Source organism: Xenopus laevis, chromosome 5L, assembly GCF_017654675.1.
Source record: "Xenopus laevis strain J_2021 chromosome 5L, Xenopus_laevis_v10.1, whole genome shotgun sequence".
Lineage (NCBI taxonomy): Eukaryota > Metazoa > Chordata > Amphibia > Anura > Pipidae > Xenopus > Xenopus laevis.
Window position 1 is genome coordinate 79,183,641 of NC_054379.1, and position 27,471 is coordinate 79,211,111.

Sequence of the window (27,471 nt, forward strand, 5' to 3'; positions counted from 1 at the left end):
ACATGAATTTCTAGAGTAGGTCTGAATTTAAATGTAATTGAAATGCAATGAATCTGCAAACAGCCCATCTACTTGCAGTTATTAGAGGTATACCTTAGAGGTATATCTCAGGCCTACTGATATCCCAGTTTGTGAAGTAACAAATAGAAAGAAGAGACATGGTGCATAAGCCTTCTGTGATTCACTGTGCATAATTTTTTACAACTATTATTAAATACAAAAGGGCATAAATAGTGCTGTTTGGGTTACAGTCCTATATCTGACCAGTCGAATAACTACAAAATGGCTGGTGTAGGTAGAAGCCCATTTCCCAAAGTGTATAGGTCATGTGAAATGAACTCCTGTACAGCCAACCCCTTGCCTGGTCCAAGGATGATGTCACTTACATGTCTTCCAACAGGTTGGCTAGTGGATCCAAGTGTTTGCAGGTCTACCTTTACAATTCAATGCAGTTATCTGGTTTCAGGATTTAAGTACCTAAATGTTTATTGAGCAGGATTGTTTAAAAAATCCATCCTTTGGTATCCACTTGATTTGTGGATTTGTGGATACTATTATTAGAAACAGTATCACCAGAAGGACTTAACAGAGAGTGTGATGTTAAGTCCTATATAGAATAAAAGGGATATATAAAGGAAGTACTATTCAGGCAGCACATAGATACAATCAGAAGCAGTAATGATAGTGTTAACAATCATAACCCCTATGGACAGTGTTTTTAGTTTTTCTTAGTTTTTCTTAGTTTTACTTAGTTTTTTGAGCCCTATGGAGAATATGTGTAAGATAATAATTCCTCAGTGTCCCTTCCTATATACAATAAGATAAAGGAATAACGTTGTTAAATAACATTTGAAACCTATTTATGCTTTACGTGTGTCATAAATGAGTAATTTATATGGTTATATATATATATGCATGACACAGCTACATTAATTCTATTAATTAATTTTATTAATTATTATCTATGATAAATGAAAAACGATGCTGTGATATGCACATATATATATATTTTTTAACACCTATTTAATAGCCTAGTGGTTTTAATTGGTTACACTATATTTATTACACTTACTCATGTAATTGAGACTCTATATATATATATATATATATATATATATATATATATATATATATATATATAGTCTTTATCGAATAAATCAATTGATTTATATGTAATGTGAGTAAATAAAATTATTTAAAATTATTGATAATATAGTGTATTGGTTTAATACAATGTATAAAATGGGTTTATTCACAAATATCACTATATGAATATATGGATTCACAATAATATATTTACTTTTGTATATTTTATAATTGTTTTTATGCCTTCACTTTTTATCCACTGTTTTATTCCCTATAATTTATATGGTAATTTATTGGAATTAATTCATTTAGTATTATAATCTAGGATTCACAAGTGTCCAATGGGATGTTTTGATGCAATTGAAGGGAATGGATTTATGTTAATTTATATACACAGGTGTTCAACACTAAACACTCTATATAATGGGTTATCACGTGACACATTTTTGAACTCTGATGAAGTGCCAATAGAGAGGGCACGAAACGCGTTAGTTCGCACCACTTACCCACTGCCTGTTATCACTTATGCAAGTTTAATAAAGCCGCTTATTTGAAGAACAAGTGTGGCGAGTCTTGATGTGGACGGGCCTGCGCTGAATAGCGATACACAGATTTTGCATTGTAGATGCCGGCTTGGAGTTGCCGGAGTATCGCGAGAGCTGCGGCCGAGACGCCACAAGGAAGGGTGAGCTCCGTTTCAATTTCTCACAACCCGTGTTTCTCTTGTATACTTTTTCTCTGGAATCACCCGCTTCTTTTTGGGTTATTGTCCAAAAACCACTTATTTTTCGGATTATCGGTCTAAACCTATCGCAGACTATGATATGTTCAAATTGGGATAGGGACATCTGCCATTGACTTATATATGACCTTGATAGGTTTGAGAAGCAGGATTTTCAGATTCAGGGTATAATAAATCTTAAAAGACGTTTTTTCCCCCCCACAAAAAAGCCCGACCAGAAACAAATGGAGGTTAAGTAAATAAATGTCTAGTACCAAGTCTGATGGTCTGTATGCATAAGCAAGAAAGTTAGATACAGCTAAGGGAATAGTTATATACTGTATTAGTATAGGAAAAGAATCAAAGTTAACAATACACTATTTAAAATGTCACTTTATTGGAAAACAAAGAGCAGGGCAGACCGCAGTGTGGTAGGTTGTATCTGCTTTTTACACGCTCTACCTTAGAGTCCTGCGCGGGTCCATTTTTTGGAACCCGTACCCGACCCGCATTATTACCCACTTGGACCCGCTACCCGACCCACAAGTACCTTATCCGCAACCCAGACCCGCTGACCATTAAGAATCAGGAAGTGCTGTCATTGTAAACTGGAAGTGACATCATCGGAAGTAGGCGTGATCATAAAAAAGGAGTAAAAATCTCTATTGAGAAGACCCGCTACCCGCAGAACAGCGTCTATACCCACAACCCGCAGAGTACTGCAGGTTTTTGCAGGTAACCTGCGGGTACCCGACCCGCTGCAGGACTCTACTGTACCTGACCCCTAGTATAACCTTTAGTATTTGTTCATATATGCCCAGTGGTCTGAAAAAGAACGAATACTGGTTCATTAAAGAAGTACTAAAATAGTATTTATTCCTCATACATGGATTCGGTGTTGGACTTGGACAGGCCAAATATTTTCAACCCTATCCCTCTAAACCTTAGGGGCAGTTGTGGAGCTCCAAAGCAATCTTTGCCCTAGGCCCAGCACTGCCTTGAAATGACACAGCTACTATACACAAATACATATGCGAGAGAGGCAATGTGACTGCTATTAATTTAGGAGAAACAACATCATTGCCTATAGTCGTAAATTTCCTACAGCCTCCTCAGCCTTAAAAACTACAATCCCCATCACCCCCACGAATAGAGTCGGATTCCTTGACACACACACACAACCCAATGGGGCGCGAAATCCGGACTGCACCAACTGTACAGTGTAGGGGACAAACAGTGAAAGAGTCTAGGAAAAGCCAGAAAGGAGCACAGTATAACCTCCCTTTATTCTCGCGTAGGTTTACGTTCCCTGCCGCTAAAATCATTCCGTTCTTTCATAGCTCAATGTATGTTATAAGCGCAGCTCTTCTTTTAAAAGCCCCTCCACCGATCGGCATTATCGTCTCCCCCGCAACAGCGATCAGTTTCCGTCTGCTCGTGCAACCTATGTTTTGAAGCTGTATTAGGCCCTCCTATTTCACTAAAAAAAAAAGTCCGACCCCCTCCCACCCAACGCTGCCGCTAACTCCTCCCCATACACGCCTTCTAGGGCTGTGCTGCCCGCCTCTTTCTGCCTAAGCCCGCCTCGTCGAGGTATAACCCGCCTACTTGCTGTTCTACCTTCACTGAGGGTTCTTGACTCTATTTTCTTAGGCTCCTCCCACTCCGGCCTCACCTGACCCTCCCACCCTGTCTGTACCGTGTCTGTGTGAGCCTGAGCGCGCCCCCCGGCAGAGCGGGAAAGTGTCATTGAGCCCCGAATATCGGCACTTGTGTAGTCCCTGCACCTTCCTAAACCCCAACCGGATCACTTCCGCGCCTTCATCCCCCCTCATCCGATCTTTTAGCGCGAGGATAGTCAGTGCACTGTGCCAGGGAGCTCCATGGCGTACACTCAGGGGGGTGCCAAGAAGAAGGTCTGTTACTATTATGATGGTAAGAGCTGGGCAGCTGTTGGGTTGTCGCCGGGCGGCACTTGATTAGGGTGAAGTGGGCGTGTAAAGAGTGACAGGCCCCCGGCGCATCATTGTCCAATATGATTTATCCGCGCTGGCAACTCTCTTGTGCTCCCCACACCCACGGCTTTTGTTTTGCTCAGTTTCGCTAGCAGGTACCCACCGGGCCTGAGACTGACAGGCCTCATCTCTGTCCTGTGCAACTGAGCGCTGCCCCCCCCCCCCTGCCCTCAGGGCGCAGACAAGCGCAAGTGCCATTTCGTGGTGACAGCGAGATGGGGGCCGGGGGCGGGGCTAGTGACAAGCTGGGGTTACACGGTTGTTTGGGGACAGTTCCACTGGAAAGTTATGAGCAGCGTGTGGCGTTTCTGGGCAGGGGCATTGGCTTGAGCTGCCCAATATCTTTGTTCTTCGGCATCACTTCGATTGGGGGGCGGGGACTGGTAGGAGGTGAAGGGGTGCAGAGAGATTTTAACTGGCAGAGGCCACCTGGGCATCCAACCTAAGGCTCTCCATTTCTTCTTGAACTTCTAGCTCTTCGGAGGTGTCATTTAACAATAGCTAGAGCAGTGTTCCCCAACCAGTAGCTCGTGAGCAACATGTGGCCTCAAAGCAGGGGCTTATTTTTAAATTCCAGGCTCGGAAGAGCGTTTTAATTGCATAAAAACTAAGTATACTTCCAAGCAGAGTCTCCTGTAGGCTGCCAGTCCACACGGGGCTACCATATAGCCTATTACAGTCCTTATTTGGCACCGCAAGGGACTTTTTCAGGTTTGTGTTGCTCCCAAACTCTTTTTACTTATGAATGTGGCTCACGGGTAAAAAAGTTTGTGAATCTCTGAGCTAGAGGGTCACAATTTAGGTGTTATACCCACCAGGTCCGGAGAATTTAAACAGGCCCTGGCATTTCAGGAACATAGAGGCCCAATCAGCCCACACAGAGGGCCCAAACAGCCCCCACCAGCCCACTAAATAGTGACTTTCTATGGGACCTTATAGCAGCCCCTCTGGCATTTGCCAGAACCCACAGATTGCCAGTCTGAGCCTGATACCCACAGTTTGAAGCAGCCTTGTTCACTTTTGAGAATATGTCTCTGAAAAATGACTTCATTCCAAAGGTTTGTGGGGCGTCGTAACATTTATTTACACTAGATGTCGCTGTGCATATAATTCCTGTGCCTCGAACTTCGACTTGTACCCCTGCCAAGGGACACACGTTCATCCAAAACAGTATTTGCTGTGTAAGAGTAAAATTGAAACTAGCAGCAACTCTCTGTACAATGGATCAAGAGCATTGTCCCAGAATATTTGTGGTTCACAAAATCTGTGTTCCCGAGGGGGTGGGGGGCACAAAGCAAGTTTGGAGGGGCCCTGATTGAAGGCAGTTAAAGTGAGATATGGGAAGAAACAGAATAGTCATAAAACTAGTCATCTAACCTGTTGGTAACCACTTTCTAGGTTATGGTTGTGATTGTGAGAATAAGACAGGCAGAGTATGTCACACACAGGGAGTATAGGGCAGGCAGAGTATGGCACACACAGAGCATAGGGCAGGTAGAGTATGGTATACACAAAGAGCATAAGGCAGAAAACAACAGGAAATATGGCATCAATTATTAATTGAAAAATTTTAGAGCTTCAAAATCAGATAACGTTTAAGGTTTCGATTTAGTTTGTCAGAACACTTTGGATTTTGTCAAGTCCTGCAAAAAGTACTAGGATTTGGGCAATTTCTCTCCAAATCTTGAATTCTATATATCCCTAATGGAAAGTGTGATGTAACTTTGCCTGTCAAATCAATGCTAATGTAACTATCTTAGAATTTGCTATGACAAATGGTTTATTCCTGTAATGACGGTCAGAGACTGATTTTAATTGCATTTCAGTATTTTTCATTTTATTGGTGTATCTGAGAATGATTTGTTTATACAACTATTTATATTGCTGTTTTAGGGGATATTGGAAATTACTACTATGGCCAAGGGCATCCAATGAAGCCTCACAGAATCCGCATGACCCATAATTTGCTGCTGAACTATGGCCTTTATAGAAAAATGGAAATTTATGTAAGTTTGTACATGCACTTAGTCATTTTCTTCCTTTTTACTTTTCTTTCATAAGTGTCGGGATATAATTGTGAATTTCGTTTTTTAGAGACCTCACAAGGCAACAGCTGAAGAAATGACCAAGTATCACAGTGATGAATATATAAAATTTCTTCGGTCAATTCGACCAGACAATATGTCTGAATATAGCAAGCAAATGCAGAGGTGTAAGTTCCTTATATATTAAACACTTACATATTTTTAATCATGTTTAACCTACCCTCCTGTTATCCAGCTTTAATTCCTGCAGTCTTCTGAGTTATTTTCTTAACACCCGTTGAACTTTACCTACAGAATAGTCCATTATTCAGAACTATCTTCAGAATTGACACCCCTTCACATCTTAAAATGTCAATATTCATATATGGTTTGGTATTCAGATAAAAAAAATATTGTGAAGCATTAATTATTATACCAAAATTGAAAAATACTGATGTATGAAAAGCTCACAATTGGATATTATTGGTTAGATTGAAAGTCTGTTGAAATGATTTTCTTTCTCCACAAATTAATTTTCATTCTCAAAATATTGCTCACAGACAATGATCATGAACATCATAAGGTAATAATATTTTAAGTGGAGCCAATAAAGACTATTATTTTACCTTAATTGGAGTATGTGCTGCTGTCCGATTTTTGTAGAATAGCATCACCAAGTCCAATATAAAAATTGTGAGTTCATCAGTCAGTCAGAGTAGAATGTTGGCCAAAGCTGCTGTTTTGTACAGTTATAAACTGTGATAATTCATTCATGGCAACAGTTTAGCAATTGTTTTGTGACAGATTCTTAAATTATTACATATCTGAATTGATGCCCATTATATTGTCCCCAGTAGTGCACATAAGACATACAAATGTTCTGTCTTTCATTGTAATGAAGTATGAGAAACATTTTGTTCTTCTTCTGTACAGTTAATGTAGGCGAAGACTGTCCCGTGTTTGATGGCCTCTTTGAGTTTTGTCAATTGTCTACTGGTGGATCTGTAGGTAAGAAAGTTTAGTTTCTTTAAATAAAAAAAAGATATATAATACCACAAAAATGTCAGCAGTCACTCACTGGTGGCTCTGTAGGTAAGAAAGTTTAGTTTCTTAAAAAAAAAAAAAAATATATATATATATATATATTCTGGGTGCAGAATCAACAAATTAATCCACATCAATCACAAAGAGATCTGCACTCGCAGGTCTTAAAAATAAATTGTGTCACAATATATATACAGGTATGGGACCTGTTATCCAGAACACTCGGGACCCGGGGTTTTCTGGATAACGGATCTTTCAGTAATTTGGATCTTCATTACTTAAGTCAACTAGAAAATCATATGAACAATAAATAAACCCAGTAGGATAGTTTTATTCCAATAATGATTAGCTATATCTTTGAATCAATTACAAGGTACTGTTTTATTATTACTTGGAAAAAGGAAATAATTTTTTTTTAAAAAATTGATTATTAGGATAAAATAGAGTCTATGGGAGATGACCTTTCCATTATTTGGAGCTTTCTGGATAAAGGGTTTATATACACACAGTCACACACACTTTTAGTATCTTCATCTGGTATGCTGAAAATCTCGTTTAAGCTTCTTTACCAGATCAAATGCATATGCTAGTAGTAATGAGTATGAACTGCTTCAGTCTATTTTTAAAATGTTAACAATATTTGCATTCTGTCTTCTCACCAAAAGCTGGTGCTGTAAAACTCAACCGCCAACAAACAGATATGGCTGTTAACTGGGCAGGAGGCCTTCATCATGCTAAGAAATCAGAAGCATCTGGATTCTGTTATGTGAATGATATTGTTCTTGCAATCCTTGAACTTCTGAAGTAAGTTATTAGAAGACGTTTTTTCCTTAAGAGAAGGTGAAATGTGTGTGTGTCTTCACCCTTGCAGACAAAGTAAATCCCATCAAAGGATTTACACTAGAAATACTTTATACTTTGGATTTATTTTATCATCCCTGAGGGACAGCAATCATGCAACAGTAAAGGTCTGTGCATTTTAAGAGGGAGGAGGGCTCTCATATTTTTTTTTTTTTTTTTTTGTAATCAGTGTGTTTCAATCAAATGCACATGACAACAACAAACTGTATGCTTCATGAGAGAACATATTTTGTAAGTATTTCCTTTGACATAGTATGTGTAGTCTATCTTTAGTCTTGCATAGTGTTGTAATCCTAATATTTAAATAGTGAGCGTGGTCTGTATGTAACTTTTGGTTCTACTCATTTCTTTAAAACCAAAGCCTGACTAGAGTGTTTTTGTAAATGGGTAAGTAATAAAGTAATACATTTTATGTGCTTCTAGAAAAAGGGATGCTCTAGACACATATTGGTTTTATTGTTTTTAAAAGGATAAGATGGGAATTGGGTGTTATCTGTTTATTAAAACCTGGCCATGGCAAAAGATGTAATTATTTCCACTGTCCCTCTTAAAGGGGTTGTTCACCTTGGAGATAACTTTTAGTATGATGTAGAGCGTAATATTCTGAGACAAATTGCAATTGGTTTTCATTTTCTGTTATTTAAGGTTTTTGAGTTATTTAGCTTTTTATTCAGCAGCTCTTCAATTTGCATTATAAACAATCTGGTAGCTAGGGTCCAAATTATCCTAGCAACCATGCATTGATTTGAATAAGAGACTGGAATATGAATAGGAGAGGACCTTACTAGAAAGATGAGAAATAAAAAGTAGCAATAGCAATACATTTGTAGCCTTACAGAGCATTTGCTTGTTTGAAGGGGTCAGCGACGCCCTTCTGAAAGTTGCAAAGAGTCAGAAGAAAAAGGGAAATAATTATTAAAATATAAACAATAAATAATGAAAACCAATTGAAAAGTTGCTTTGAATTTGCCATACTATTACATATTAAAAGTTACCCCTTTAAGTTCAAGACTCACATATGCAATCATTTCAACTAAGCTTAAGTAATCGCTATTGAAAGCAGAATCTGAAACAGTGTATCAGGAGTAAGATCTGGAGTAAAACTGATTTCTGCTAGAAACAAAAAGGAATAAGTAAATTGGAATGTTGCTTAATGTTACATTTTCTCAAATTGTGTAACATATTGTGTGTAGCATAGTGAGTAATTACTGAGCTGAATTTTTATAAAAGGTGCATGTAAATAATTCTGAACACATAAAAATTCAGTGCTCCTAGTAATACCTCTGCAGAGCAGATAAAAGCTTCTTGGTGGGTCCACTATCTTGCCATACTCTGCCTGCCCTATGCTCCCTGTGTGTGCCAAACTCTGCCTGCCCTGTGCTCCCTATGTGTGCCAAATTCTGCCTATTGTATGCTTCCTGTGTATCATACTCTGCCTGTTTGTGTCATACCAAATTGTATAGGGGGCCCTGTGAAGCCCTAATTAATGAGCCATTTTAGGAGAACTAAACCTTAAAAAAGGAATATGGTTAAGAATACTATATTTTTATATTCTGAACTTATTGCACCAGCCTAAAGTTTTAGCTTATCAATAGCAGCAATGATCGAGGACTTCAAACTTGTCACAGGGGGTCAACCATCTTGGAAAGTGTCTGTGACGCTCGCATGCTCAGTGGGCTCTGAGCAGCTGTTGAGAAGTTAAGTTTAGGGGCCGTCACAAATTATCAAACAAAAAATGAGATTGGCCTTTAATACAAGCTGAAGCTACAGGGCTGATTATTACATTCTGATGCTAATTGCACTAGTTTCTCTGCTGACCTGTAGTAATGATCTGTATTAATTACTAATTGTGACATTTATTCTCTGTGTACAGTATATAGTGAGTTGGTCCCTAAGCTCAGTAAGTGACAGCAGCACAGAGCATGTGAAGTGAATCGGCAGAAAAGAAGATGGGGAGCTACTGGGGCATCTTTGGAGACAGATTTTCCCTGCTAAAGGCCTGTGGTTGCCTTGGGCTAGTATAGAAGCCCAAAACAAAATGTACAACATTTCTCGCCTACTTCTTGAGTTAAGCTTTAGTTTTCCTTTAATATGTATTGGTAAAACAGGACAACCTCTGCATATTTGGGGGGCCCTAAAATTCATTTGCTGTGGGCCCAATAACATTTAGTTATGCCACTGGCTCCTTGTGTGTGCCATACTCTGCCTTTCCTATGCTCTGTGTATAAGCCATACTCTGCCTGTCCTATGCTCCCTGTGTGTGCCATGCTCTGCCTGCAGAAGTTAACCTGGTGGGGATTTGTTAGCATGTTAGCTAGGTGTTTAATCATGTGTTGGGGGTGTTATCTACAGGGGAGTATTATTAATAAATACAATTGTTTCACATGAGTGATATCCCTGCAATGAGCACCCACCATTTAGTTTTATGGTGTGCTACAACCATTAATGTGGATATAGTCTTAAAAGTTCTTGTGGTAACATGGGTGTGGTTTAAAGTGGGTGTGGTTAAAACAGGGAGAGGTAAACACTGGCTGCCATCGGCTCTCCACCACGTACACCAGAAAAATTCCAGCCCTCTGCACCATAGAAGTTGGACAGCACTGGTCTAGAGTATTAGTGTGTTAATTTAAAAAATTGTAAAATGTTTACTGAAAAAAATGGATTTGTTGACCTTTTTTTTTTTTGCTCCTAGTATTTTTCTATGCTTGAATGATTTTTAACAAATATAGTAAACAAATACATACAGAGCTTGTTAATGATTTTTTTCCTAGGTATCATCAAAGAGTGTTATATATTGATATTGATATCCATCATGGTGATGGTGTTGAAGAGGCATTTTATACCACTGATCGTGTCATGACAGTGTCATTTCACAAATATGGCGAATACTTCCCTGGCACCGGAGATCTTCGAGTAAGTATATTCATCTTCTATTTTGACAATTACGTTGGATTTCTGTGTCTATTATTTATATGGCATCTGGTAAGTTTTATGTAGTTTATGCACAGATTTAATGGGTTTAACGTTCTGCTGCACTTCTGGGTCTGCAGCGGAGAAGTGGCTTTTAACGTTGCTTCCTTGCAACCTGCTCGTTCCTCTACCCATAGTCAACAAACAGAGCTGGGGAATGAGTTGCCCCTGGGGTGTGATCACCATGTTCCCATAGGCTGCAGCAGACAGGTAAAATCTATGTGTTAGCTGTGGTCTTCCTGGACCTCCCCAGCACCACCCCTGACTTGGATTCTACAGGATCATTCTGGATGCCTTCTCTGTGGAGCAGCCACATTTCCAGCCAGCACACCCCAGGTTAGTGTCACACACACTCTAATGCACACTTACCCACACACATACATTTTTGGGGGATTGGGGGGATTCCACACATTAACAGCACTCCCATATACTTGCACAAACACACACACAACACGCATTTTACCAAATGCATGCACACTTATTCGCACTTACACAATTTTCTTGTTTTAGTGTGTTTGTTGTTTTTTTTTTTACTGCATCATGTGTGTTTTTTTCTGCTTGAAAAACTGTTTTATTGCCATTGGGAATAGTGTATTTGCTAACCACACTGTGCAGTAACTTTTGTATGTTATCTCCGTGATTATATTAAGATGTTGTTGATTTTTGGTGCATGTGTTGTCATTTTATTGCATTTTCAGCTCTGCGTAGTGTTCACTTGTTTCTGACTGTAAAAAGAATTTGGCCAAACAAAATAATCTGACTGTGATTCTGGTGGCTGATTACAGTAGGCAAGAATAAAAAAAAGCATTGGTTTTATTTTAATTTTCATACATTTTTTTTTTTATAAAAACTATTAAGTTAAGAAAAACTTTGATGTTTGGTAGAAAGACATGGTTGCCCATTTTGGATTCATAAGAATGTGTACTTTTCAGAAATATATGGTTTCATATTCTACTGTAGTAGAAATTTGGTAATTTACTGCTGGGAGTTTTGATTTATAGAAGTCGGAAATCTCCATAAAACTATACATATCTGGCATTGGCATATTAAAGACACGAGGTTGTCTAATTTAGAACTCTTTAACTCTGGCAGATTTAGAAAGCTCAGGTTCTCATGGAAAAAAAAAATAATTTTATAATTTTCCTAGGTAAACTAAAAATCCACCTCAGGAAATGCCCCTAAAGTGAGAGTGTACAAAATGTTCAAAAAAACAGCAAATGGGAAATTCTGCTGGCACTTAAAAGGTTAAAACAAATTAATGATCTATATATAGTTTAAGCATGTAAGACTGTAACTTAACTCTGTAGCTTTACTGTCAAAAAAGTATGCATTTCAAAACGTCATTGCTTTATATTTCTGACTTATTATCTGATTCTGAATTACTTCTAAATTACTTTATACTTTGTGTCCCTTCCTGAAGCAGTTGGGAGACATTGCAACTTGTAATGAATCTTTGACTTCTGAAAGGCAAACAAGCTCTGTGTATTTTATAGGATTTCTAAATGTTTTTTTGAAAACCTATTGAGATGCAAATAAAATCTACTCCTTCATTTATGTCTTCTTGTTCCCATAGGATATTGGTGCTGGAAAAGGTAAATATTATGCTGTCAATTTTCCAATGAGGGATGGGATTGATGATGAGTCTTATGGACAAATCTTTAAACCGGTAGGTATTAAATGTTCTCTGGTTTCAGAGTACCGTTATAGGGCCTGTTATCCAGAATGCATGGGACTTGGGGTTTTTTTGGTGAAAGAGTCTTTCTGTAATTTGGATATCCATAAGTAAAAAAACATTAAAACATGAATTAAACCCAATAGGATAAGAGTTTTTCCTCCAATAAGGTTTAATTATATCTTAGTTGAAATCAAGTACGGTTAGGTACAAGGTATTGTTTAATCACTCTCGAGAGAAATTAAATCAATTTTAAAAAAATGCAGTATATGATTAAAATGGAGTTTATGGGAGACGAGCTTCCCGTAATTCAGATCTTTCTGGATAACAGATCCCATACCTGTATTTTTATTTTGGTACTTATTATGGTGTATTTTACCAGTACTAATATGTTTTATGACACCTTGTTCACTTTTCAGATAATTGCTAAAGTAATGGAGATGTATCAGCCTAGTGCTGTTGTTCTGCAGTGTGGTGCAGACTCTCTTTCTGGTGACCGACTTGGATGCTTCAATCTGACTGTTAAAGGTATGAAACTCTGTGCAATCTGTGAAGACTGAAATATTTGTTGAAGTAATACATTGTTTTAATGAAAATTAATATATATATTTAAACAGTAAATATTTTGTAATTGGCAAGAATGCACACAATTTGGAACTATGGTGTTAAAGAGGACCCGTCACCCCAAAAAAAGATTCAATAACCTATTTTATCACAGTCTGGGAATTCATTATTATACCAAGCAGGCAGGGGCCATTTTGTGGACAGTTATTAAGGCAAGCCTTGCATCATCTCAAAATCTTGTTTGTGCACCAAAATGGAGAACCTGATGACCATCCCCATACCCTGGCTACACAATTACACGGTAAAGAGAACAGGGGAATGTGTGGAGAGCAGTGACATCTAGGAAGTGCTGAATGTAAAGTGAAAGTAATTGACTGGGCCGCCTCGATTTTTACAAGAGCTTACAACAGCTATGAATGCTTTAATAAAAAATAGAAATTGGATTTCATGTTTAATTTAAAAAGGACTTTTCTACAGATTTTTGCGTCTGGGTGACGGGTCCACTTTATAGGGCAAACACGCACACACGCACACACACACACACACACACACACACACCCCCCCTCTCTTTGAAATCTTTACATACCTGCCAATCTGGTTGTTAACAGTAAGGCCGCAGCATCCCCTTAATCACCTAGAATTCCTTCTCCTCCTCTAACCCACTCAGCCCCCTCCCTCGGAAATTCACTTTAGCTTTGTTGGCTAATGAGCATTTCTTCTTGCCTCAGATAAATAAAGAGATAGCATTGCTGGTTCCCATAGAAACTATGCTCTAGCTGTCTGATCCTATTTTTTTTCTCCTAACCACCTCTCCTGAGCTCAGCTTAACCATTACAGTGCTCAATTGCAACATAACTTTTTATCATAGTATGTTGTGCCTGTGTAAAGCTGCATATATAGAAATGTTGCCTGCCTGGGTGCTGAAGTTCTTCATATATGTATAAAGGACACCCTGCATGCCTGAAATGTCGCTGCTATGAGATCTTATGTACTATACAGGTTGTATTTTTGTACATGTTGAACTGAGAATATATCTTTTATATTTTTGATAACCTGAGTCCAACTCTGAAAAAAAAATAGGATATGACAGTTAGAGCATAGTTTCTACGGGAACCAGCAATGCTTTCTCTTCATTGGCTGTTAGACTGGAGGGTTTGTTTAGTAATCTGAACTGAGCATACCCCAGTTTTTTCTTTCTTCTTTTTTGCCCAGTCGTTCAGTCCAAAATAAATTCAGGAAAAGATTATAGTTCTGCCTCTGTTAACTCCTGAGTTCCCCTGTGGTGGAATGCATAAAGATAGACAGCATGGGAACCTGAGATAAAACGCTTGTATGTAAAAGCTCCAAGTTGTTTTCTAGTGTAATATACTTTAATCAGTGTTTTTTTATGTGTATACAGTCATGGAAAAGTTTGGGAACCCCCCAAGTCTTTGAAAGCTCAGCCAATGATAAACATAGTAGCAACTTCCTTTTAATATACAACATGCCTTATGGAAACAGTAGTATTTCAGCAGTGACATAAAGTTTATTGGATTAACAGAACATATGCAATATGCATCATAACAAAATTAGACAGGTGCATACATTTGGGCACCCTAACAGAGATATTACATCAATACTTAGTTGAGCTCCTTTTGCAAATGTAACCGCCTATAGACACCTCCTATAGCCTTTGATGAGTGTCTGGATGGCATTATTTTTGACTATTTGTCCATGCAAAATCTCTCCAGTTCAGTTAAATTTGTTGGCTGTCGAGCATTGACATGAAATCATCCCATAGATTTTGGATGATATTCAAGTCGGGGTACTGTGACGGCCATTCCAGAATATTGTACTTCTCCCTCTGCATACAGTAAATGCCTTTGTACTGTAGATTTCGAAGTGTGTCTTGTTGGAATATCCAACCCCTGCGTAACTTCAACTTTGTGACTGATGCTTGAACATTATCCTGAAGAATTTGTTGATATTGGGCTGAATTCATTCGACCCTCGACTTAAACAAGGGCCCCAGTCCCTGAACTAGCTACACAACCCCACAGTATGATGGAACCTCCACCAAATTTGACAGTAGGTAGCAGGTGTTTTTCTTGGAATGCGGTGTTCTTCTTTCGCCATGCAAAGCCCTTTTTGTTATGACCAAATAACTAAATTTTTGTCTCATCAGTCCAAAGAGCTTTGTTCCAAAATGACTGGCTTGTCTAAATGAGCTTTTGCATACAACAAGCGATTCTGTTTGTGGCATGAGTGCAAAAAGGGCTTCTTTCTCATCACCCTGCCATACAGATGTTCTTTATGCAAATTGCGCTGCATTGTAGAACGATGTACAGATACACCATCTGCAGCAAGATGTTCTTGCAGGTCTTTGGAGGTGATCTTTGGGTTGTCTGTAACCATTCTCACAATCCTCCGTATATGCCGCTCCTGTTTTTTTCTTGGCCTGACAGACCTAGGTTTTTGAAGCAACTGTGTCTGTGGCCTTCCATTTCCTGATTACATTCCTTACATTTGAAACTGACCGTTTAAACCTCTTTTTCTAGCCTTCCCCTAAACCATGATACTGAATAATCTTTGTTTTCAGATCTTTTGAGAGTTGCTTTGAGGATCCCATGCTGTCAAACAGAAGCACAACCTAAAATTGGCCACCTTAAATACCTTTTCTCATGACTGGTCACACCTGCCTATAAAGTTCAAGGCTTAACAAGTTAATCCAACCAATTTGGTGTTGCCAGTAATCAGTATTGAGCAGTTACATGCATTCAAATTAGCAAAATTACAAGGGTGCCCACATTTTTGCACAGACAGTTTTTCACATTTGATTTAATTTCATACAAATGAATACTGCTTCACCAAAAATCTTTGTTCAGAAAACACCCCAGATTTTCCTGGGAAATGAAGAACCTACCACTGTTCTCTTTTTGTTGTAAGTGGAGTAAATCATTATGCAGGCTGGGAGGGGTTCCCAAACTTTTTCATATGGCTGTATATACATAGAACTATTAACCATCCTTGAAACTATACTGTCCAAATCTTTTTCCACAGGTCATGCAAAATGTGTGGAAGTGGTAAAGACGTTTAATTTGCCTATGTTGATGCTTGGGGGAGGTGGCTATACAATACGTAATGTTGCTCGATGCTGGACATATGAGACTGCTGTTGCACTGGACTGTGAAATCCCAAATGGTATGTATGGATAATTATAATTTGTTTTATTTTGTGATATGTGCAACAGTTCAACTATTAAAATAACTATTTAGCATATGAACCAGAAATTTAGAAAAATGTAACCATTTACATTAAAGCAAATAAGAGAATTGTGTTTTGTATTCTACACTGTGTGTACACTATTCTGCACATAGTGGAGGTCCATTGACAAAGCAGCAGGTGCCTATGTAATCAGTCTCATGAAAATGTAAAAACCCTGTTGATCTGCAAGCATTTTTAATAGAAGACTAGGCGAGGAAATTTATGACCATTGTGTGAAGCACCTTCCTGCACTTAAGACAGAAATATGGAATATAATATAAATTGATAATCAAAAAAAATGTGCAGTTTAAACATTTTATCTTCTGTGAAAAATTCCTTTGTGCATATCACTGTTTTGTAAATTAGCAAAAGTGTTAAGGGGGAAAAATATTGACAAGTTTAAAGTTTTCACCATTCTGAATACTTTTAATTTGGAGTGTGTACTGTAGATTCATAAGAACTGTCACCGTTAAAGTATTTAAATGCCCTGAGAGACTAAGTTGTTTACTGCTTCGAACTCCGCTTCAACCAATTAAGTAATAGAGTAATTATATAAAGATGCTTTGTACACATATCTGTATATCTAGATAATATATCTACTGTATATATAGATGTACATTTTTTATGACACCAGAGTTTCGTAAACTCACATTTCTGGCAGCAATATCAATTTTAAGCACTAGATCTTGATTTAATATCAGCCCAGGAAGTTTGCCTTCTTCTAAAGGTTTTGTTTTCATGTTGATTTGGTGATCTTTAGGTATTTGTTATTTAGGTGTATTCATGAGAAAAGACAGCACATCACTATCCTTTTTGCATTTGATACTTCACAACATAGTGTTTGCAAACCTTGATCTTTTTCCAATTTGGAAACTAGGAAACTAATTTACTACTGGGGCTATCCTTTTAGGCATACCCTAGAGCAGTGCTGTCCACCAGCCAGGGCTATATGGCTAAGAGTGCTGTGCCACCATCTTCTATTTTTTCCTTAGCTGCACTTTAGGTGCCCTAGACTATGTGTAGTTGAGTAAAACAATTCTACTTTACTTCACATGCTCACGGTCCCAACAGCTGCAAGGGAACACTAGGAAGAGACAACCGGTTGATGTGTGATGCTATATGGCATATACTTGGGGCCTGTGCGTTTTGCATCGAAGAGAAGCATAGAGTGCATCTGTTATCTGCTATGTAACCTGTGCTATGAATGGCTGTCCCCATGGCTATACTGCAACTTGTTTATATAAACTATAGTAGTGCTTCTAAAGCAAACACACCAGTTGTACCAGTGCAGCAAAACAGTACATTATATTTTAATTACTTTAAAACACATTTTTTGGCGTTATTGTTCCTTTAACCAACAGATGTGAAACATACAGCCTGTAGGCTAAATTTTAGCACATTCCACATTTATTTTTGCCTTTAAGTAAGAAAGACTGAAGACTTGTAGGCGGTAATCATAAAATACTCCCATAGTCTCCTTTTGTATTTGAGTAGGGAGGGAGGATTATGAATGTTTTTACTAGGGATGCACAGAATCCACTATTTTGGATTCGGACGAATCCTTCCCGAAAGATTCTGCCAAATACCGAACAGAAGTGAATCCTAATTAAAGGGGAAAACATTTTTTAATTCCTTGTTTTGTGACAAAAAATCACGTGATTTTCCTCCCCGACCCTACTTTGCATATGCAGATTTGGTTCAGCCGGACAGAAGGATTCGGCCAAATCATGATAAAAAAAAGGCAGAATCCCGACCCAAACCCTGGATTCGATGCATCCCTAGTTTTTAAATGCAACAAATACATTACTTATATAATGGGACCAGATGATACCACACCACCATTTTTCTGTTTGTTGAAGCAATATAGGTCAGATTTGCTAAACTTTCATTATAGTTTGTTTATACTTTAGTTTCTCTTGGAGAACTTGGACAGCCCCTTTTGCATTAGTGCATTAAGTTTGTAACAAAAGCTTATCTCCTTCCTTCACCAGAATTACCATACAATGATTACTTTGAATATTTTGGACCTGACTTCAAGTTGCATATTAGCCCTTCTAACATGACAAATCAAAATACTCCTGAGTATATGGAGAAAATAAAGTAAGTGAATTCGTCATTTCATTTATTTTACAGTACATGTTTAGTTAGAAGGAATTTTAGCTATTTTAGTTAAATCAATTAAGCAGCATTTGTCTGATAAATCATTTTACAGTTCAAGTAGATTTACACATTTTGTTATTTTGTATTTTTTTTTATTAACAATGCTGTCAAATGCTGAAAGATGATGTAATTCTAAGCAACTTCCCAGTCTTCATTCCTTTAAAAATTATATTGGTTTCATACAGTACATCAAAATATTAAGCATCCCCCAAAGATTATAGTCTCTTACTTGAGACCCCAGGATGTTACTCCTGTTTGCTGAAAACTGCACTGGCACAGAGTACTATTGTAGGAGCATCATGCTGCCATCATCTTCTTGGATTTTCTCTATGGTCCAGTTAGGGTGCACATGTGCAGTACAGTGAAAAGTCAAATTTAAAAGCAAAAAGCTGGCTGTTTATATTACTGCAAATGCATACCTGACCAGGGCCTCATTGTAAATCAAGGAAGCTGGAGCACCAGGCCAGGGTCTCGAGTAAGTGATTATAATCACTAGTGCCTAACATGTGACAACCCTCTGTGATTATACATTTCCTTCTCATTTAAAATGGACCTGTCATCCCAAGAAATAAATCCAAATCCTATTTTATGATGCTAGTCAAGCAAAATAAACTTCAAAATCTTGTGTATGCACCCAAATGGGCAACCTGATGCCCATGCACTGGCTATAGAATTACATAGTGAGGAGGGAGGGGAAATGTAGGGAGTGCAGTGGCATCTAGGAAGTGCAGAATGGAAAGTGAAAGTAATAGAGGAGGGACAGGCAATATATGATTGACATTAAATGGATGTTTTCATTTACTTCATTTAAATACTTACTTACTTATAATAAGTATAAATACTTATTATAATGTACAGTTTTTTATGTCTGGGTGATACGTCCCCATTTAAATCATTTGTAAATGTTATTTCTACAGAAAGCCATAGTTTTTTTTATATTCTATGCATTATTGCTTTTGACTCCTTAAAGAATAAAAAAATAAATAACTGGTCTTGTGTGGAGATCCTCTTTAATAAAAAAAAAATAAAAAAAAAGAAGATTTGGACAAATGGAAATGTTTTCTCCTTATCAATGTTTCATGTCTGTGCTGGTATTATGTGTACAAGGTATAAACTGCCATGGTATTAAAATAATGCAGTATAATAAAACAACCTAAAAATGACTGCCAGTGATATACTGAACAGTTTGATGCCCAATCTGCATAAGTTTATCTAATTATCTGGCATATAGAGGTCCCCAAATATAACTTTGAAAAACTTGTGCAAAAAAGTAAGCTGATCCCAGAAAGTACACAATCTGCCACATCAAAATAGGTAAATACATCTACTTACTCTAAACTAGCAAAACTAAAATTAGTTTTTTATGAAATGTCTAAAAAAATCACCTGAAAGCTTCCATTTTACAGCATCTTATCTCCCACATATCCTTCTGTACCAAGATTAAATATCCTAAAAATGATTGGCAGGGATCAGCTCAACAGTTTGATTCCCAATGAATATATGTTTACCCAAGTATACAGCAGTATATATCCAAGTACATAACGTGCCAAATAGGTACGTACCCATTATGCATATTCTCCCAAATCAAAAATAGGCAAAAACATCTTTCTGCTCCAAACTACCAAACTGAAAAGTTTTACTAAATGTTGTGGTTTTATGAATTTTCTAAAATTGCCTCACAGCCTGCATCTTATGTTCCAAATATACATATGCACCAAGATACAAAATGAACACCAGTCTATTGAATGGTTTGATGCACTGTACATAGCTTTACCCAAGTATATGGCATGTACAGAAATAATACATACAAATTGTCCTGGTGAACACTTTGGCTGCTACCAAGTAAGCACCTTGTATGTGCAACAGTAAGTATTCCAAATCCAAAATGTTTAAATATGACTTACTACTGTAAACTGCAACACTTTCTGTCATATGCCCCACGTATTCTAATGTGCTAACATAAAACATCCTAAATATGAACTCCAGAGATCTGATGATCAGTAGTAAGAAAAGGTTTATCAAACTATTTGGCATGTAGAAGCACAAAGGCAACAAAGGATGCAATACAATCGCTGAAATCTAATAACACCAGTCAAATCAATCCCTTTTTCCCCCCAATCTAGTGTGATGGGTCAGCATTATAGTTTCACTGGGACAATTTTATTTTATGGGCACAAATAAGCAGAAGCTGCGCAGAGCTGAAACTGCAATTGAATGATTAAGAATGCAGTAAAATGACTAAAAGTGCAACAAAATCACCAAAAGATGCACAATAATCTCCAAAATAAAATACAGATAATTGTACTGGGCAATTAGAGAATACACTATTTACACTACCAATAAAAAAAATGTTCCCTCCAAAGACTGTAAAGTTCCAAAACTGATTTGTGCTGTATATGCTTTCTTTTATATTTTCTTTTATATGATTTTTTATAAAGTAAAAATCTGGTTATTGTACTCAAATTGTATAGCTATAAAAGACCCTAAACATGTATTTTCTTGCAGGCAGCGTTTATTTGAAAACTTGCGTATGCTGCCTCATGCTCCTGGAGTACAGATGCAGGCTATTCCAGAGGATGCTGTACAGGAGGACAGTGGTGATGAGGAAGCAGAAGATCCAGACAAACGCATTTCAAGTAATTGACCATTGATTAGTAAAAAGTATATATATATATATATATATATATATATATATATATATATATATATATATATATATATATATATATATATATATATATATAGTGTTACCTGTCCAGATAAATTAGCCTACCAGTATGTCCGAGGGTGAGAATTGTAGTTGAACTACCCCCTACCGACTGACTTGGTGAGTAAAATCTGCACAAGTGGTGCAGTTAAGTAAGGACCTGATGGGACATAGGCAGCAATCGCAATGAGTTGTTTCCTGCTGGCGGCAACCAGGAGACGGAAGCAGTAGCGCGTTATGGGAGCCGATTGAGGTGCTGCCAAAGTATTGCTTTGCGAGTTGTTGGAAGTAGAGATCCCTGTGACGGATATGTGCCAACATTGCATGATACGGTGGATAGGTGACTCCTGTGACGGACAGCTAAATTGATGCAGAACCGAACGGTGGCTATGCAGATGGTTACTGACGGTGACACTTCTCTATATACAATTCCGTGCCTGGATTGGTGGCGACAAACATGATGGGCGAAGGGACCTTACCATAGCTCTGTGATATGCTGACAGGTACACTTTACGCCTCCCGGTCTTAGGGAGAGACGATCGTTGCCTAATGTTTTTAACTCAGACCACAGACGTTGGGCTGGAGGCCCACTGATGCTTTTAACCCCACACCTGGCCACAATGTATTTTATTTCACTCGGGTGAAATGATTTTAATACTGGGGATTATATGATACACTATGATTGAAACACTTTGTTGTATAATGTATACTGACGTTGCCAATGTTAAGAAGCTCAGACCATGCCCACCAAGTATGTCACTCAAACCATGGTGCCATTTTGGAAAGGGTTAAAATAGGTATGTTTGTTTTGCACAATTTTCTAGTCCTGAAGACGGCCGAAACGTTGAATAAAAAAATTTACCAGCACACAGTTTTCTTAAGTCACCAAATGTTTATTGTAACATCACTGTGTGGCCCATAAAATGACGTCATTACCATGACAATTGTGTAATTAGTGCAAATAATATAAATATATATATATATATATATATATATATATATATATATATATATATATATATATATATATATATATATATATATATATATATATATATATATATATATAAAACATATTCTCAATTACACCACTAGGTGTCATCATATAATTGTGTATATAGTCCATGTGTTCAGTCCATTGAAATAAAAAAACTTAAAAGTTCAAATATTGCTTACTAAGTTTCCAGAGTCGGCAGATACATAGTAGCATCACCTGTAAATAGAAAAAGGCTTATTTTACCCAACTGCAGCATGTTTCAATATTGAAAGTGTGTGTGTGTGTGTGTGTGTGTGTGTGTGTGTGTGTGTGTGTGTGTGTGTATATATATATATATATTATTTGAATTATTTATAATGTGGGCTGAAATGTTGGACACACAGTGATGCTTCAATAAACATTTGGTGACTTAAGAAAACTGTGTGCTGGACCCTCTTGAACAGTTATATATAAACAATTGACCAAGCACCCACTAAATGGAAATCGGGGACAGAGTGCGGGTACCTTCCATATTGATTAGTGACATGTAAGTGTATACATTGTTTACTGGTGAAAGTATAGTGACCAGTGAATACTATTAAAAACAATCTCCAGAGCAACACCTCATTGTGTTCTTTATATACAGCAGTGTACATTTAAACTACTTAAGCCAGTCAGAGGCAGAGGGGACAGATCCCTTTGAAGGGATAATGGATAATGTACCCCCTACTGTAATTTATAAAGATATTATAAGTTACCGATGAGTTAAGTGACAATATAAAAGCACGAGGCCGCAGGCCCCCTAGTAGGTGGTATATTATGCATTATAATCTACATTTTGTGGGGGGGTCTTATCCCGACCAGTCTACAACGACCCTCCAGTGTGATCCAAGTGCTGGTCAAACATTGGAACCTGCCAAAATGATTTTTTACTAAATTTCTAAATTTTGAAAAAATTATAATTATTGGCTGGCTTTTGCTGGCCACAGCCTTCCCTATTATTTCATTGTGGTAGAATGCCTTTGCAGCATGATGGCAGGGGGTATGACATTCTGCCTAAAATCGGAACTAAAATATGACTGGGTTGGCCACAAGGGGGAGACTACAGATAACCGAATTTTAGACACGTATAATTCATGGAATGAAGTAGTAGTACAGGCACTTTTTAGCATAGTCACTGCTAACGGGTGATAGTTTCAGGACTTTTTTTTATGTATGTAGCTCTGGGAGGTTGCTGCTAGTGATGTGCAGGCCGACCCGATACCAGCGGGTCGGGCGGGTTCATCCGTGGGTTCGGGTCGACCTCACACTGCTCCTCGCTGGTGGCAGGCAGGTGCGGGTTGAGCTCTTCTCCTGCTCAAGTAAAACCGTTTGTCACTAACCTGCAGTGACGGTATCAAAATGTTGGAAGTGGAAACTACTAATAAGCAGCTGATCTCCCCTCCTCTTTTTGCTACAGCACAAATATTTTGTAACCATATAAACCTAACTTGTGGCTGCTGGGTTTCCCAGAAATATAGTGGGTCTGGTGAAGTGTGTATGAGTCATTTTAATATAAGTCTGCAAATCAGATCATGTTCCAAATGGTTTGTGTGGGTGGGTTGCGATCTGAAATGACTTTGCTTTGGATCCCCAAAAGTGTATTCAAATAGTAATAAAAATAATCAGCTGAATACTGCTACGGATTGGTATACAGCTTCTTTACAGTTGCTTCTGTAGTATTGCCACCACTAAACTTGGGAACTGGAATAATTTTTTTCTGTAGGGCAGGTAGTAGGTATTGTAGGGTTTGCAGGGTGTGTGGATGAAAAAATGTATATTATCAGTAAGATCTGAAAATGTGAACTTCATGATTTTGGGGAAAAACTGATCATACTTGAGAAAAATAAGTCACTTTGATACACTTTTGTTGTGTGGTTTATTTGTGGTAAGAAATTTCTTCTTGCTTCAGTTGCAGATGTGTCGATTTTTACGTTTTTGGCATTTGTAGTAGAGGACCCTCACAAAAGGGCCTGTAAAATGAGGATATTGCTTTTAGGTAGTGAGCAGCAGGAAAGTGAAAAATCCCTGTGAAATGCTTCCTAAACAATTCTTTTATATTTCTAACACTTAGTACGAGCTTCTGACAAGCGGATAGCTTGTGATGAGGAGTTTTCAGACTCGGAGGATGAAGGTGAAGGAGGAAGACGTAATGTAGCAGATCACAAAAAGGGAGCAAAAAAAGCAAGACTTGAAGAAGACAAAAAGGAGACAGATGACAAGAAGTCTGGTTGGTATTTTACCTTTTATTTACCGAATTTTTGCATTATTGGCCAGTCCTAAAGACTGTCAAAGAACCAAATCACTCTAACTTGCAGAGGTAAACTTTTTAAGAAATGCAGTAACATCTTTGAAATGTTGTATAGTTATAATCTCATGCACCAAACACATCTCAGACTGATGGTGAATTATGTTGCCAGCCTGCAACTTCTCTGTCCCTGTTCTATGCTTTTATAAAAGAGTTGATATTAGAAAGATAAAAGGCTGCTCTCTTACATTTTGGGGACATATTGCAGCGATTAAATGCAATTAAAAGGCATTGGTGGCCTGCTGAGAGTGCCAGAACCACCCTCCCAGGCTATGAAAAATATATTTTAAACGAGCTGTTCACTTTTAAATTAACTTTTAGTATGATGTAGAGAGTGATATTTGCAATGGTTTTGAGTTTTTAAGCTTTTAATTCATCATCTCTCCATTTGAAAGCTGAGAAGAGTTAGCAGAATAAGGCAAATGATTTAAAAACTATAAAAAAGAAATTAAGGTCAATTGAAAAGTTTCTTAAATTAGCCATTCACATAGGGTGGTGACACACACTAAAATTCTAGGGAGATTAGTTGCCTAGCTACAAATCTCCTCTTCTTCGGGTGTCTAATCTCCCCGAAAAGCCTTCCCACCGGCTAGAATGTAAATCACCAGCAGCATGGCACTCGGAGCACTTTGTTTTCTGAAGTTGCCCGAAGTTTCCTCGTGAGTCGACTTCAGAAAACGAAGCACTCCGGGTGCCATCTCGCCGCAATTTACATTCTAGCTGATGGGAAGGCTTTTCGGGGAAATTAGTCGTCCAAAGAAGAGGAGATTTGTCACTGGGAGACTAATCTCCCTGGAATCTTATTGTGTGTCACCTCCCTAAAAATTAACTGAAAGGTGTACTGAAGTGGTCCAGGCCTGAAGCTGCCCATGCATGGAAAGTTCCACTCTAATTAGGGCTGCTATAAACGGGTTGTTCACCTTTTTTCAGATTGGCTGTTTCAGATTGTTAACGAGAAATAGACTTTTTCAATTGCTTTCCATTTTTTATTTTTGAGATTTTTTTAAGTTTGATGGGGTAACTTTTAGTATTTTATAGAATGTTCAATGCTTATTTTTTATGTTTGTTTATGCTTTCAAATGGGGGCCACTGACAATATTTAAAAGACAATGCTCTGTAAGGTTACAAATGTATTGTTATTGCTATTTTACTGACAGCTCAGTGATCCAGTTGCCGGGTCTGAACTGTTACAATTTGCTACATTTAATTGATACAAATTTTAGCAACATCTTTAGCAACTTTTGTATCATTTATAATCACTGCCTTTTATGAAACTCTGGGATTCTGTTCAACATGGCCAAAGATAATAAATGTATCAATTAATTGGCTACAGATAATACATGTATCAATTAATGTATCAATTAAAACAGTTAAAGGGGACCCGTCATCCAAAAAAATTATTCAAAATCCTATTTTATCACATTAGTCAAGCAAAATGAACTTTAATTACACAATAGCAATTATTTGGATCTTTCTTCCATCAGTCTGGGAATTCATAATTATAGCAAGCAGGCAGGAGCCATTTTGTGGACACTGTTATTTAGGCAAGCCTTGTGTCATATCGGAATCTTGTTTTTTGCACCAGAATGGGGGACCAAATGTCCATCCCCATGCCCTGGCTACACAATTAAAGATAACGAGGGAATGTGGGGAGTGCAGTGACATGTAGGAAGTGCTGAATGGAAAGTGAAAGTAATTGTCTGCCCGCCTCTATACCCAGGGCATAGAGGAGAGGCAGACAATATTTGATTGACAGCTGAGATTTTTAAATGAGCTTACAACAGCTATGAATGCTTTAATAATAAATAGAAATTGGATTTCATCTTTAATTTGAAAAGGACTTTTATTTTACAGATTTTTGTGTCTGGGTGACAGGTCCACTTTAACACACGTGATGTGCGGGCTGGCATGAAACCCGCACAAAATTTTGGGTCGTGGCCTAGCACTGCCGGCTTCTGGGCCATAAATTTAGACTTGTGCACGCCCCTTTCATGACATCACTGCAGGGCGGGAAAGGGTCTATAAATAGGGTTGGAAGGGCTGGCTGGGGCAGGTCAGGTGTGGGTTGAGAATTTCTTGACCCGCATACCACTAGTTGATACCGTTTTTGACCCTCCCCCGAACTGCTTCATAAAGACATAAGGTGTAAAATGAACTTTAGTCTTCCATATTTGAAAAATTGTCACAAATACAAAATAACTGAATAAAGTATTTATTTCTGTTGAACAATCTAAAACCCAACTGAACTGAAAAAAGTGCTGGACGGTGAACAACCCCTTTAAAAAGCCAGTTGATGCGAGGACCACATCAGCTTGTTAAACTGGCCAATCAGCATCTGGCTTATTTTTGTCCCAATATCAGTCAGACTGTCCCTATATCTGGGCAGATAAGCTGCTGACTGTCTGAATGGGCTGAATTGGCAGTTTAAATCTGCCTCTGTATGGCCACCTGTATCATCATAATTGTATTTGTCAATAAAATGAAATATTTCCAGCCATAAATCAGTGTAGTAGGTAATGTGTATCTAGATTGTCCGTGTTTATTTATTCAAGAAAAACCTAAAAACTGCAATTTTTAAATCATCAGATGTTAAAGAAGAGGATAAACCCAAGGACAACATTGCAGAGAAGATGGACACAAAAGGGTAAAAAACCTTTTGTTTCTAAATTGTACATTGGCAGCCATTTTTGGTGATTTAAGATTTTTGATTCAAATCTTTTAACTCTTTTCAATAGTGTTAAGTCCGAACAGCCAAGTAATCCGTGAGCTGTTGGAAAGAGGAACTTTGATGACAGGATGCCGCAATAAAAGGTGGAAGTAGAGCTAATCCCCAACCCTCTTAAAAAAAAAAAAAATACTGCTGATCATACCCTCTAGCACTTGGCATGGACCGTATTTATTGTAAAACGGTATTTTTGTTGATGTTTGTTTGTTTGTTTGTTTTTTCTGGCAGGTCGTATTGCATTTTCTAATTATGGAGCAAAATTTCTTATCTTTGCCATGCTTTATGTATTAGTATTTAAATAAACGTGAGTTATGTTTCATGTCTTTAACTGATCTATTAAAATGCCCTTTTGCCTTT

General features: G+C 37.8%; 1 protein-coding gene across 1 annotated transcript; it reads left to right on the forward strand.

Annotated features, from left to right (window-relative positions):
* Positions 1 to 3,443: 3,443 nt before the first annotated feature.
* hdac2.L (histone deacetylase 2 L homeolog) lies at positions 3,444 to 27,471 on the forward strand. Its single transcript, XM_018263289.2, has 14 exons — positions 3,444 to 3,742; positions 5,716 to 5,828; positions 5,917 to 6,034; positions 6,780 to 6,854; positions 7,556 to 7,694; positions 10,523 to 10,664; positions 12,295 to 12,387; positions 12,813 to 12,921; positions 15,996 to 16,136; positions 18,191 to 18,299; positions 20,865 to 20,995; positions 24,156 to 24,311; positions 26,976 to 27,033; positions 27,125 to 27,471. The coding sequence occupies exons 1-14, from the start codon at positions 3,691 to 3,693 to the stop codon at positions 27,153 to 27,155; spliced, it is 1,467 nt and encodes a 488-aa protein (XP_018118778.1). The 5' UTR covers positions 3,444 to 3,690; the 3' UTR covers positions 27,156 to 27,471.